This window comes from Oncorhynchus masou, chromosome 13 (assembly GCF_036934945.1).
Source record: "Oncorhynchus masou masou isolate Uvic2021 chromosome 13, UVic_Omas_1.1, whole genome shotgun sequence".
Classification (NCBI taxonomy): Eukaryota; Metazoa; Chordata; class Actinopteri; order Salmoniformes; family Salmonidae; genus Oncorhynchus; species Oncorhynchus masou.
Window position 1 is genome coordinate 38784902 of NC_088224.1, and position 12464 is coordinate 38797365.

General features: G+C 42.3%; 1 protein-coding gene across 2 annotated transcripts; it reads left to right on the forward strand.

Moving 5' to 3' along the window:
* Window positions 1-1129: 1129 nt before the first annotated feature.
* LOC135552278 (zinc finger protein 706-like) lies at window positions 1130-9050 on the forward strand. 2 transcript variants are annotated; one of them, XM_064983806.1, is made up of 4 exons: window positions 1130-1153; window positions 3248-3389; window positions 8180-8314; window positions 8453-9050. In XM_064983806.1, the coding sequence occupies exons 2-3, from the start codon at window positions 3255-3257 to the stop codon at window positions 8273-8275; spliced, it is 231 nt and encodes a 76-aa protein (XP_064839878.1). In that variant the 5' UTR covers window positions 1130-1153; window positions 3248-3254; the 3' UTR covers window positions 8276-8314; window positions 8453-9050. The 2 variants fall into 2 exon arrangements, with proteins under 2 accessions (XP_064839878.1, XP_064839877.1); XM_064983805.1 differs by lacking the exon at window positions 1130-1153 and adding an exon at window positions 2247-2350.
* Window positions 9051-12464: the final 3414 nt, after the last annotated feature.

The following is a 12464-nucleotide window of genomic DNA, read 5'->3' on the forward strand; positions in this document are numbered from 1 at the left end:
TGACAAGAAAACCTGTCGATGAAAAGCAGAAAGTTTCACTGGAACTTTGTCAATATTATAATTGCAAAACAACATGAAGTTAAGGCCACCAAAAGTAGAGAAGACATAATGAGGAATAAAATTCCAGATAGAAGTGGGTCTTCTTAGGAATTGTTTTATCCAATTGATCTTAAAAGTATTATTTAAAGTAGTAAAGTCCAGAACATTCAGTCCACCATTCTCATACGTGTTCATTACAACAGTTTTCCTAATGTAATGGGTACGGTTTCTCCAAAGAAAGTTGAAAAGCATCTGGTCTATCTCCTTGCTTATTTTACGGTCAAGATATAAAGATAGAGCACCATATGTTAGTCTAGAGATACCTTCAGCCTTGGTTATTAGGACTTTTAAAGATAAGTCCCTCTGTAAAAACGGATCATAAAATAATTGAATAACAAAATGTTTTACGTATAAACATTCCTAAGACCTTTTTTGGAAACAAGTATTAATAACTAAATAGAACAATAACCGTGTAAAGTCAGAGCAGACCTGTATGCCATTTAAAACAGTATCTTAGTTACTGTATACATAAAACATAAATTCAGCTTTCAATCTTCTTCGTAAGTTTGTAAACAAAATAGGTCTTCTGGTCATACAAGAACAAACTAATGAATTGAAATACCTGAGTATTCCTGTAAAATAGTCACCTGATGCTTGTTAGGTAAACAACATAAGGAAAATGAGAATACCATTGTTGAAACCATCAACCTGTTCCTTCTGGTGAGATTTTAGGGAGGAATATGGATTTCTGAACCGTTGATGAAACCTCGTCCTCCGACGAAGTAAGCAGCCTTCACCTCACATCGTGCTATCTTGATCGTTGGCCACAACTTGTTCCTTCTTTCTATGTCTTCCGGGCTGAGATGCTCGGCGAAACGCCTACCATGGCTCTGAAGGAAGGTGTTCTTCCTAGCAGCTTTCGAGGCAGCATCCCTGTAGAATCTGGTAGTGAATAGGATGATGATACCCCTGGGTCTTGAATCGTTTTTCTGTTGCTTCTTGTCGAGGCGATGCACAACGTCGATGGTATCACCAACTTTGTTCTTCTCTGCAGGCAAAACCTCTTGGCAGATACGGATAGCCTCTCCTCGCACATCTTCATTCTCCACCTCTGGTAAGCCGTAGAGTCTCAGGTTCCATTTTCTTGTGTATTGTTCCAGATCAGTGAGACGTCTATGGTAGACATTGTTATTCTTTTCCACCCTTTCCACATTTTTTTCAACTTTTGCCACTCTCGTTTTCACATCCTTAATTTCACCACATGCAAACTCCAGTCTTTTTCAAGCCTTCTATAACCAAGGTGTTAGCACATACCGTTTTCTCAATGGCGTCACACCTGGAGTTGATGAGTAAGGAGAGGGTAGCCACGATGTCAGAGTTCATGTTGGGTTTTTCGGAGGGTGGAGGTTTGCACGGAGTAACCGGTAAAGAGGGGAATTCGTCATCTTCAGCATTCGAAAGCATGCTATTATCCATAGGCCAAGCGTAGTTATGGCAGTTGTCTATTAGCATGTTTCTCTCTTGTTGATTAGCAATAAAGGCTAACTTCTTCCTTTCTTTTTTTGTCACGACTTTGCATGGATATGCTGGAATAAATGATCCAATTATCATTCCAGTCACAGGAAAGGTCTTATATCTTGAACAAATAAAAATAATAATGACTAAACTTCTTTTTGTTTGTTTTCACAATCTTTCTGAAGTTTGGTACGGAGCTCGGTAAAAAAGCGTCTGTTCAAGCAGCCATCTTGACACCTGTCCGGATGTCTACTCTTACTAAGGACATAAACTTGGCGATGGCGTACTGTCCCCATGAGTGACAGAACACAGCCAATCACGGCGCAATGCTCCTATTTTCTGCTGGCTCGCATCACCACCACAGAAAGCACTGAGCTAGGCTGAAACACCTGCATTTTGGAGCTGCCTTACTCAAGAAAACAAAAACGATATGTGACAGTATTAATGCCAAAATAACTTACAAAACAGGCAAGGCCCCCAAAGACAATTTTATTTTTTATTGCTAAAAATGTGTGGCTCAAAACAGGTTGGGCTTTAAAAAAAAAAAAAAAAATAGTGAGTGCTGTGTTTGATGGTAGGGTATTTTTTTATTTTGTTTTTTTCGACGAAAGTATAAGGGAGTTGTTCTCCAGTCTAATAGCTGGCGGCAATGCAACATTTATTGGCTGCCAACCGCCGGTAAACTTCATCGAAGAAGAAAATGAAGGCGGCGCTCCGTAGTTTTGATACCTCCTCGCCAACTTCCGATTCTGGTACAACACTCAAGGAGAACGAAGACGGGCGAAACAACGCGAAGGTATTTTATTTTAAAAAAGAAGCGTTTTATTTATCAGATTGAACAGCACACATGTTGGTGTGTTCAACTTGTAGCCAAATAAACTATTTGGTAACATTAATGTTGGTTTAGCTATCCTATCTACCGTCCTGTGACGGTAGCTAAATAGCTAACTAACGTTAAGCCACACTTGAAATGGCTGACTAACTTGGCTAGCTAGGTAAGAACTGTTAGAACTGGCTAACCATGCTGTATTTTGTTTCAGTTCGCGCCGCAGACATGTTTGTCTTAGTTATTACGCAAGTGTTACTAATCAATTGGCTAGATGTGCTAGCTATTTTTGCCAGCCGAACTAACGTTAGCTAGCGCCAGTTAGCTACAATGCGAGGTATACGGGGTATAATCGCGAGTGCACACCGTAGCAAACAGTTGCAAAACATTTCGCAACGAACACGAGATTCTATTGGGCAAATAAACATGTCAGTTTCGTCCCGTTTTCTTTATGAATACACCACAGTTAGCCACTACAGTGGAATGTTTTGGCTCTTGCTTAATGCTTATCACATTCTTCTCAGAACAGAAGATAAACTCGGCCACACGCTTCTCTATTGACTTGTTACACCTGACTATCCAGCTGATGCCTTCACAAAATATATTAGCCATTAGATTGTATAGCACGCCTAAATCTTAGTTTAAAGCTGTTACATAAAACGTATTGTTTACTAAATACAAGCTAACTAGGTAAATAATCATACATAATCTCTTGTTTAGTTGTCAGCTGGTTAGTCACGTGTTTAGCTAAATTCACATGTACATTTTCTTCATAGATGGCTAGATTGCTGACAAGACTGCGATACTAAGATCAACAGATAAATATCAATGCTATCAGTTGCATTTTTAGAATTCTGTTTCTTTCAGGTAGGCTATGGCTCGCGGGCAACAGAAGATTCAATCCCAGCAAAAGAACGCCAAGGCGGCAGCTGCTAAAAAGAAGGGAGCGGCAGCAGACCAGAAGACTGCAGCCAAGGCAGCACTTGTCCACACCTGTCCTGTCTGCCGGGTGAGAGTTTGTGCTTTTAGTAGGCAGGTGATTGTTATGGTGATTGTATTACCACCACACCAACGGTCACGAGTCATGGCGGCAGGTAAACTCCACGTGACCTTTTAGTCACTAATTAAGCTTCTCCAAGCTCTGATGCTACTGCTAGTTACTAGTAGCCTACCAAACTTGCTAACTGCCTGGAACTCAGCACTCTGTTGTCCATCTAATTACTCTGATATCAATGCAAATGTAATCGACTATCTAATCAAACACTTCATGGGAGGTCATGTTGCACAACATTTCTATAGGCTATGCAATTACGTGAGAGAACAGAGTGATGGCCTTTATTAAAAAGAGGATCCCATCAGCTTTATATAGGCTTGGCCTACTATATTTATTTCTCAACTTTCCTAATATTAAGCACAATAATTATCTTTACAGCAGGCATATAGCCTACATGGCTGGCATGAAAATGAACCACAGGAAAAGCATCCACCATTCGCTATTTAAGTGTCCTGTGTGGCTCAGTCGGTAGAGCATGGCGCTTGCAACGCCAAGCGTCGTGGGTTCGATTCCCACTGGGGCCACCCATATGCAAAAGTAGTGGCCCCAGCCGACTTGTAAGTCGCTTTGGACAAAAGCGTCTGCTAAATGGGATATATTATTATTATTATATTAAGTGCATAGATGACATGCATTTTTCCCGCTGCCCATGTTTTGAGACCGGTGCATGATAACGGGCCATTTTAAATCAACACAAATTTCACACATTATTTAGTGTGTATATAAAGACAAGATTAAATCACTTGTGAATGATGCTAAGCTTTTTCAAATCATAGTTGTACACCTCATGTAGCCTAGCCCATAGGCCTATATGTTTTGATCGTTTTTTTTTAATCACAACTACATACGCAACTCATGAGTTTCAAGTTTGGGGAAGATCATTTTCACCATAACACACGTGGTGACTTGAGAGTTGTGTTTTCCTGCTAACGAAACATTTGCACTTATAGCCTACTGCCATGTGCGCATTGCTGCACTTATAATGTGAAGAAATAGCCAAATAGTTTCAACATTTTAAGCTAAAAGATCTTATCTGTTGCGTCAGGCTCATTGCTTAAAACAGTTTTTTTAATGCTAGTGGTTGTATTAATTTGGGATCTATCACATCCCACAACTGTCCCAGACGTTTTTTGGAATGTTTGTTTCTTGCATAGAATAGGTAAACTTTTGTACTATGGGTGGTAGTAGATTGATATAGTCTACTGTAATTTCTGGACTATTAAGCGCACCTGAATATAAACCGCACCCACTGAATTAAAAAATATATATGTATTTTGTACATAACTAAGCCGCACATGTCTATAAGCCGCAGGTGCCTACCGGTACATTGAAACAAATGAACTTTACACAGCCTTTAAACGAAACACGGCTTGTAACAAAAATAAATAGGCTTTTAAACGAAACACGGCTTGTAACAAAAATGGGCTTGAACGAAACACGGCTTGTAAAAAATGAAAATAATAATAGCAGTAAACAGTAGCCTACCAAGAAAGTCATTGGTCACTATCTTCCTCCTCCTGTGCACTGAAACCACTGAAGTCATCTCCTTCGGTGTCGGAGTTGAATAGCCTCAGAACGTCAGAGGAACCTCATCCATATTTATGATGTCGTGCGGGCCGATGGAATGCTCCTCTATCTTTGCATCAGTGAATTTGCGGAAGTTTGAAACTTTTTCCTCGTAGTTAGGAGGAAGCTGCTGACACAGACTCGTCCGTACCCTGATGGACAGGCCTTTACATATCATAAATCTTAGACACCACGATGGTCCACCTCTAAAATCCTCAAACTTCATTGCGGTGGCGATTGTTTTGGCTTTCAGTCGGATCTGCACAGTTGAAACACCTTGGCCGTCTGCTCTCTGTGTGTTGACCCAGTCTTCAAGCTCATTTTCTAGTTCCTCTCTAGAGGAGATGCTAAATGTGTAACTTCTTATGGGCCAACATCCGGTGAAATTGCAGAGCACGAAATTCAAACTACAGTATTATAAATATTTAACTTTAATAAAATCACAAGTGTAATACATCAAAATAAAGCTGAACTTCTTGTTAATCCAGCCACAGTGTCAGATTTCAAAAAGGCTTTACAGCGAAAGCAAACCATGAATTATCTGAGGACAGCGCCCCGCATACAAACACATGAAAACATATTTCAACCAGGCAGATGCGACACGAAAGTCAGAAATAGCGATATAAAAATGCCTTACCTTTGATCTTCTGTTGGCACTCCAAAATGTCCCAGTTACATCACAAATGGTCATTTTGTTCTATAATGTCCTTTATATCCATAAAAACTCAGTTTAGTTGGCGCGCTTTAGTCAATAATCCACCCAGTTTCCCTCCATCAAAATGCATAGAAAATGAAACACCAAACGTTACTAATAAACTTTTCCAAACAAGTCAAACAACGTTTATAAACAAACCTTAGGTACCCTAATATGCAAATAAACAATACAATTTAAGACGGTGAATCGTTAGTCTTTACCGGAGAAAAATACCAAAGAACGTGCTCTCTTCCACGCGCTTGGAAACGCTACAGCCAAAATGGGAGCCACTTAGAAAAACTAATTTCTGGCTCATTTGTTTTTTTAAACAGCCAGAAACTTTTTCTAAAGACTGTTGACATTTAGTGGAAGCCTTAGGAACTGCAATCTGGGAGGACTTGGCCTTATAATTAAAGTGGTAGGCTGAGTTTTGGGGGGGGGGGGGGTTGTCCTCAGGGTTTCGCCTGCCATATCAGTTCTGTTATACTCACAGACATAATTCTAACAGTTTTAGAAACTCTAGTGTTTTCTATTCAAATATACCAATATATGCATTTCCTAGCTTCTGGGCCTGAGTAACAGGCAGTTTACTTTGGGCACGCTTTTCATCCGGACATCAAAATACTGCCACCTACCAAAGAGAGGTTAACAGTCAATTACTGTGAGACTGGCAGTTATTTGCTTGACAATAGCGAACTGACAATTTCATGACGGCCACAGCCCTATGCAGAGCACACCTGTTTTGGTGATTTCAACTAGATCATCAAATAAATAAATCACAGCATGTTTTGGGGCTCATTTAGTAGTTTTTACTAGATTTTTAAGTACATAACCATTGGAAATTAATGTTGAAAGTTACTTTTGTCCAAAACTTAAGTTGCTGCTTCTGTTTGACAAGACATTTTGATAAATATCCCAATAAAAAACATGTTCAAATCAATAACCAATATGCAGAAAGTGTTATATATTGAAAACCTAAAATGTACTATATACACATGTGCAACAGTAATAAAATTACTTTTATATTTTTTAAACATGCACCGTATAAACTGTACATTTACCAAAACCCCTGTTTTGATAAATAACGGATATCGATTAGGGTGGAAATCAGGTTGTACGTGCTGTTGAAATTAACAACTTAAAAAAACACATGGAAACTGGAGAAGTTTTTTTACATCACTGGTTAGAGAACAACCCGCAGAAGACAGTCGGGTTCATTTGAGGGATGCAATTTCATTTGGGGGTCGCCAAAAAGAAAAGAGAAACTCAACACTTATTTGTCAATCACTCATCGATATCACGTTGAAATCAATTACGCGAGAGGGGGAGATGGTGGCACGTCCTGTTAAAACTAGCATGGCTCAACCATCAGGAAATCATCACTGGTTAGAGGGCAATTTGTAGAAGACGGCTAACTACATTTTTAGTCAAGTGTGTCGCCAACGTGGTAAGTGTAACGCAACACAACATTGATATCCTGCTGAAATCAATAGAACAGGGGGCTGTTTGAACTAACACTATTCAAAGGCACACGGAAACCTGGAATAACCTATACATAGTCGGTTAGATGAGTCCTTGAAGGCTTATGTCTATATTTTGGAATGTTGATTTCGGGAGGCTTCCATCATGGAAAAGGGACCAGACCACTTTTTTTGTTAGTTCACCTAAACGAATCACGGCCCTCTATAGAATAACAGTTGACTGCTATTTAAGTAATGGTTTGACTGTCAAATCCATGTATTGGTGTGTGGCCATTGACTTTTATGGCGAGACCGCCCCAAATTTTCTGTGCCATTTCCTGAACTCTGCGTTCTGCGCATCCCAGCGCTTGGAAAAATTAATTGTACAAAACCTAAAATATTGATCTGTTTAAAACAATCTTTTGTCATCGTGATGTCTAAACCTTTAGACTAACATCACCAATCTGAGGTTAACATTTTGTGTAATTCCACTAGGTTTTATAGGCTAAAAATACAAGCTTGTGTAAGTTAGTAACACAAACTGTCCGCATTTGGGAAATTTGCTCAATATACAATTCACAATGGCAGAGAAATTCAACATGTCAATTTAAGATGATTGTATTTGTTGCCTACATAAAGTATTACCAAAAGTACATATATTTCAAGGGACATAACACTGAGACCCCTGGACATGGGTGGGGGAATATTTGTGTGACGACCTAAAATAGGGGCAGAAGCTCACCGGCACCAGCAGTCTCACCAACCACCCCTGAACGTCAGTCATTTAACCATTTAGAGAGATGAACAAATGCTTGGCACTCTAGACTAGAGCCTCCATAGTCTGTGTAGCAACCTGAACGTTTCACGTGCCTACCTTTTAGGTTTCTCTCAGTGCAGTCCAGTGTACTGGCCTGTGTGATGTGTAGTAGTTTGATGCATCTTATTACTTTGTTTGTTTTTCACCCAAAAATTCTGTCTCAGCCAATGATTGTTAATATCCTCCATTCCTTACCTGACCCTTACAGACGCAGATGCCGGATCCGAAGACATTCAAGCAGCACTTTGAGAGCAAGCATCCCAAGTCCCCAATGCCACCAGAGCTGGTTGATGTTGAGGCTTAAAACGATCACACACACACACACAACGGACCTACAGTTGGGGTAAGATGCTCACATCATTCAGACTTGCAGTGTACATGTCAGCAGCAAGCTTTTGCCCTACTGTATGCTTCAGTTATGTTGTATGGCTCAATATGTGGAAATGTTGTCACTCATCGTCTTTCATGTTGTGATTCACAGATACACGATTTGAACACTGCGACTGGTATAATGGCGTCAAGGGACATAACACTGAGACCCCTGGACATGGGTGGGGGAATATTTGTGTGACGACCTACAATGGGGGCAGAAGCTCACCAGCACCCCATCTTATATGTCCAACCACCCCTGAACGTCACTGTATTGAAGCAACCATCTTACTTCTATGAGCCCACTCTACGTACATCCCATATTCCTATGCTGCTTCCTTCACTTAATTCCTCTTTCAATAACATCTAGACTAATTTACAAGTCTACAAGTTTCATTACTTTTTTTGCTCCTTTTTCTCATCTGTATACTGCTGTCCTACGTTTGCCCCCAACTCTTTTCTATACCACCTCCCATACACTCTTGTTCAGATGTTCTTGATCATTTCTGCTTTCTTTGAGGAGGGTGTCATGGATTTGATATAAGGTCAAGACCGTGCCTGGTTCTGCCTATATAAAGACCCTGGTCGAAACAAGGCCAAATCCTGTAGTAGTTTTGGTCTGTATGCAAAGATCACTTTTGATAATCCATGTTATAACAATTTTTGTTGTTGTTGCTTTTTACCATTTCCAATAAATTTTGCGATATATATGGAAGCATTCCACTGCCTATTTGATCCATTCTGAAGGAAAGCAGTGAGTAGGTTTTGTTTGTGTTGAGAGGTTATGTAGGCCTTGTAATCCTACCAGAAAATCGGGACTTTTGAATGCAAGTTAAAAGCAATTCCATCTATACTGATACCAGACAAATGCGTACTTAAAATATACTGTAGCTGAATAGGGGTGACACTGTCTATGGATTTCACATTACTGGATGAGCGCACAGCTAAGCCTGGTAGGGCATAGGCCCACCCACTACGACTTCTGGCGCCGACAGATGGCCGCCTCGCTTCGCGTTCCTAGGAAACTATGCAGTTTTTTTTTTTACATTAGTACCCCAGGTCATCTTAGGTTTCATTACATACAGTCGAGAAGAACTACTGTATATAAGATCAGCGTCAACTCACCATCAGTACGACCAAGAATATGTTTTTCGCGACACGGATCCTGTGTTCTGCCTTACAAACAGGACAACGGAATGGATCGCATGCAGCGACCCAAAAAAAGAGGGAAACGAGGCGGTCTTCTGGTCAGACTACGGAGACAGGCACATCGTGCCCCACTTCCTAGCATTCTTCTTGCCAATGTCCAGTCTCTTGACAACAAGGTTGATAAAATCCGAGCAAGGGTAGCATTCCAGAGGGACATCAGAGACTGTAACGTTCTGTGCTTCACGGAAACATGGCTCACTGGAGAGACGCTATCCGAAGCGGTGCTGCCAACAGGTTTCTCCACGCATCGCGCCGACAGAAACAAACACCTTTCTGGTAAGAAGAGGGGTGGGGGTGTAGGCCTTATGGCTAACGAGGCATGGTGCGATGAAAGAAACATACAGGAACTCAAATCCTTCTGTTCACCTGATTTAAGAATTCCTCACAATCAAATGTAGACCGCATTATCTACCAAGAGAATTCTCTTCGATTATAATCACAGCCGTATATATCCCCCCCAAGCAGACACATCGATGGCTCTGAACGAACTTTAACTCTTTGCAAACTGGAAACCATTTATCCGGAGGCTGCATTCATTGTTGCTGGGGATTTTAACAAGGCTAATCTGAAAACAAGACTCCCTAAATTTTATCAGTATATCGATTGCGCAACCAGGGGCAGAAAAACCTTGGATCACTGTTACTCTAACTTCCGCGATGCATATAAGGCCCTGCCCCGCCCCCCTTTCGGAAAAGCTGACCACGACTCCATTTTGCTGATACCTGCCTACAGACAAAAACTAAAAAAAGAGGCTCCCACGCTGAGGTCTGTCCAACGCTCCAAGACTGCTTCCATCACGTGGACTGGGACATGTTTCGTATTGCGTCATAACAACATTGACGAATACGCTGATTCGGTGTGCGAGTTCATTAGAACGTGCGTTGAAGATGTCGTTCCCATAGCAACAATTAAAACATTCCCTAACCAGAAACCGTGGATTGATGGCAGCATTCGCGTGAAACTGAAAGCACGAATCACTGCTTTCAATCAGGGCAAGGTGTCTGGTAACATGACTGAATACAAACAGTGCAGCTATTCCCTCCGTAAGGCTATCAAACAAGCTAAGCGTCAGTACAGAGACAAAGTAGAATCTCAATTCAACGGCTCAGCCACAAGAGGCATGTGGCAGGGTCTACAGTCAATCACGGACTACAGGAAGAAATCCAGCCCAGTCACGGACCAGGATGTCTTGCTCCCAGGCAGACTAAATAACTTTTTTGCCCTCTTTGAGGACAATACAGTGCCACTGACACGGCCTGCAACGGAAACATGCGGTCTCTCCTTCACTGCAGCCGAGGTGAGAAACATTTAAACGTGTTAACCCTCGCAACGCTGCAGGCCCAGACGGCATCCCCAGCCGCGCCCTCAGAGCATGCGCAGACCAGCTGGCTGGTGTGTTTACGGACATATTCAATCAATCCCTATACCAGTCTGCTGTTCCCACATGCTTCAAGAGGGCCACCATTGTTCCTGTTCCCAAGAAAGCTAAGGTAACTGAGCTAAACGACTACCGCCCCGTAGCACTCACTTCCGTCATCATGAAGTGCTTTGAGAGACTAGTCAAGGACCATATCACCTCCACCCTACCTGACACCCTAGACCCACTCCAATTTGCTTACCGCCCAAATAGGTCCACAGACGATGCAATCTCAACCACACTGCACACTGCCCTAACCCATCTGGACAAGAGGAATACCTATGTGAGAATGCTGTTCATCGACTACAGCTCGGCATTCAACACCATAGTACCCTCCAAGCTCGTCATCAAGCTCGAGACCCTGGGTCTCGACCCCGCCCTGTGCAACTGGGTACTGGACTTCCTGACGGGCCGCCCCCAGGTGGTGAGGGTAGGTAACAACATCTCCTCCCCGCTGATCCTCAACACTGGGGCCCCACAAGGGTGCGTTCTGAGCCCTCTCCTGTACTCCCTGTTCACCCACAACTGCGTGGCCACGCACGCCTCCAACTCAATCATCAAGTTTGCGGACGACACAACAGTGGTAGGCTTGATTACCAACAACGACGAGACGGCCTACAGGGAGGAGGTGAGGGCCCTCGGAGTGTGGTGTCAGGAAAATAACCTCACACTCAACGTCAACAAAACTAAGGAGATGATTGTGGACTTCAGGAAACAGCAGAGGGAACACCCCCCTATCCACATCGATGGAACAGTAGTGGAGAGAGTAGCAAGTTTTAAGTTCCTCGGCATACACATCACAGACAAACTGAATTGGTCCACCCACACAGACAGCATCGTGAAGAAGGCGCAGCAGCGCCTTTTCAACCTCAGGAGGCTGAAGAAATTCGGCTTGTCACCAAAAGCATTCACAAACTTCTACAGATGCACAATCGAGAGCATCCTGGCGGGCTGTATCACCGCCTGGTACGACAACTGCTCTGCCCTCAACCGTAAGGCTCTCCAGAGGGTAGTGAGGTCTGCACAACGCATCACCGGGGGCAAACTACCTGCCCTCCAGGACACCTACACCACCCGATGTTACAGGAAGGCCATAAAGATCATCAAGGACATCAACCACCCGAGCCACTGCCTGTTCACCCCGCTATCATACAGAAGGCGAGGTCAGTATAGGTGCATCAAAGCTGGGACCGAGAGACTGAAAAACAGCTTCTATCTCAAGGCGATCAGACTGTTAAACAGCCACCACTAACATTGAGTGGCTGCTGCCAACACACTGACACAACTCCAGCCACTTTAATAATGGGAATTGATGGGAAATTATGTAAATATATCTCTAGCCACTTTAAACAATGCTACCTTATATAATGTTACTTACCCTACATTATTCATCTCATATGCATACGTATATACTGTACTCTATCATCGACTGCATCCTTATGTAATACATGTATCACTAGCCACTTTAACTATGCCACTTTGTTTACATACTCATCTC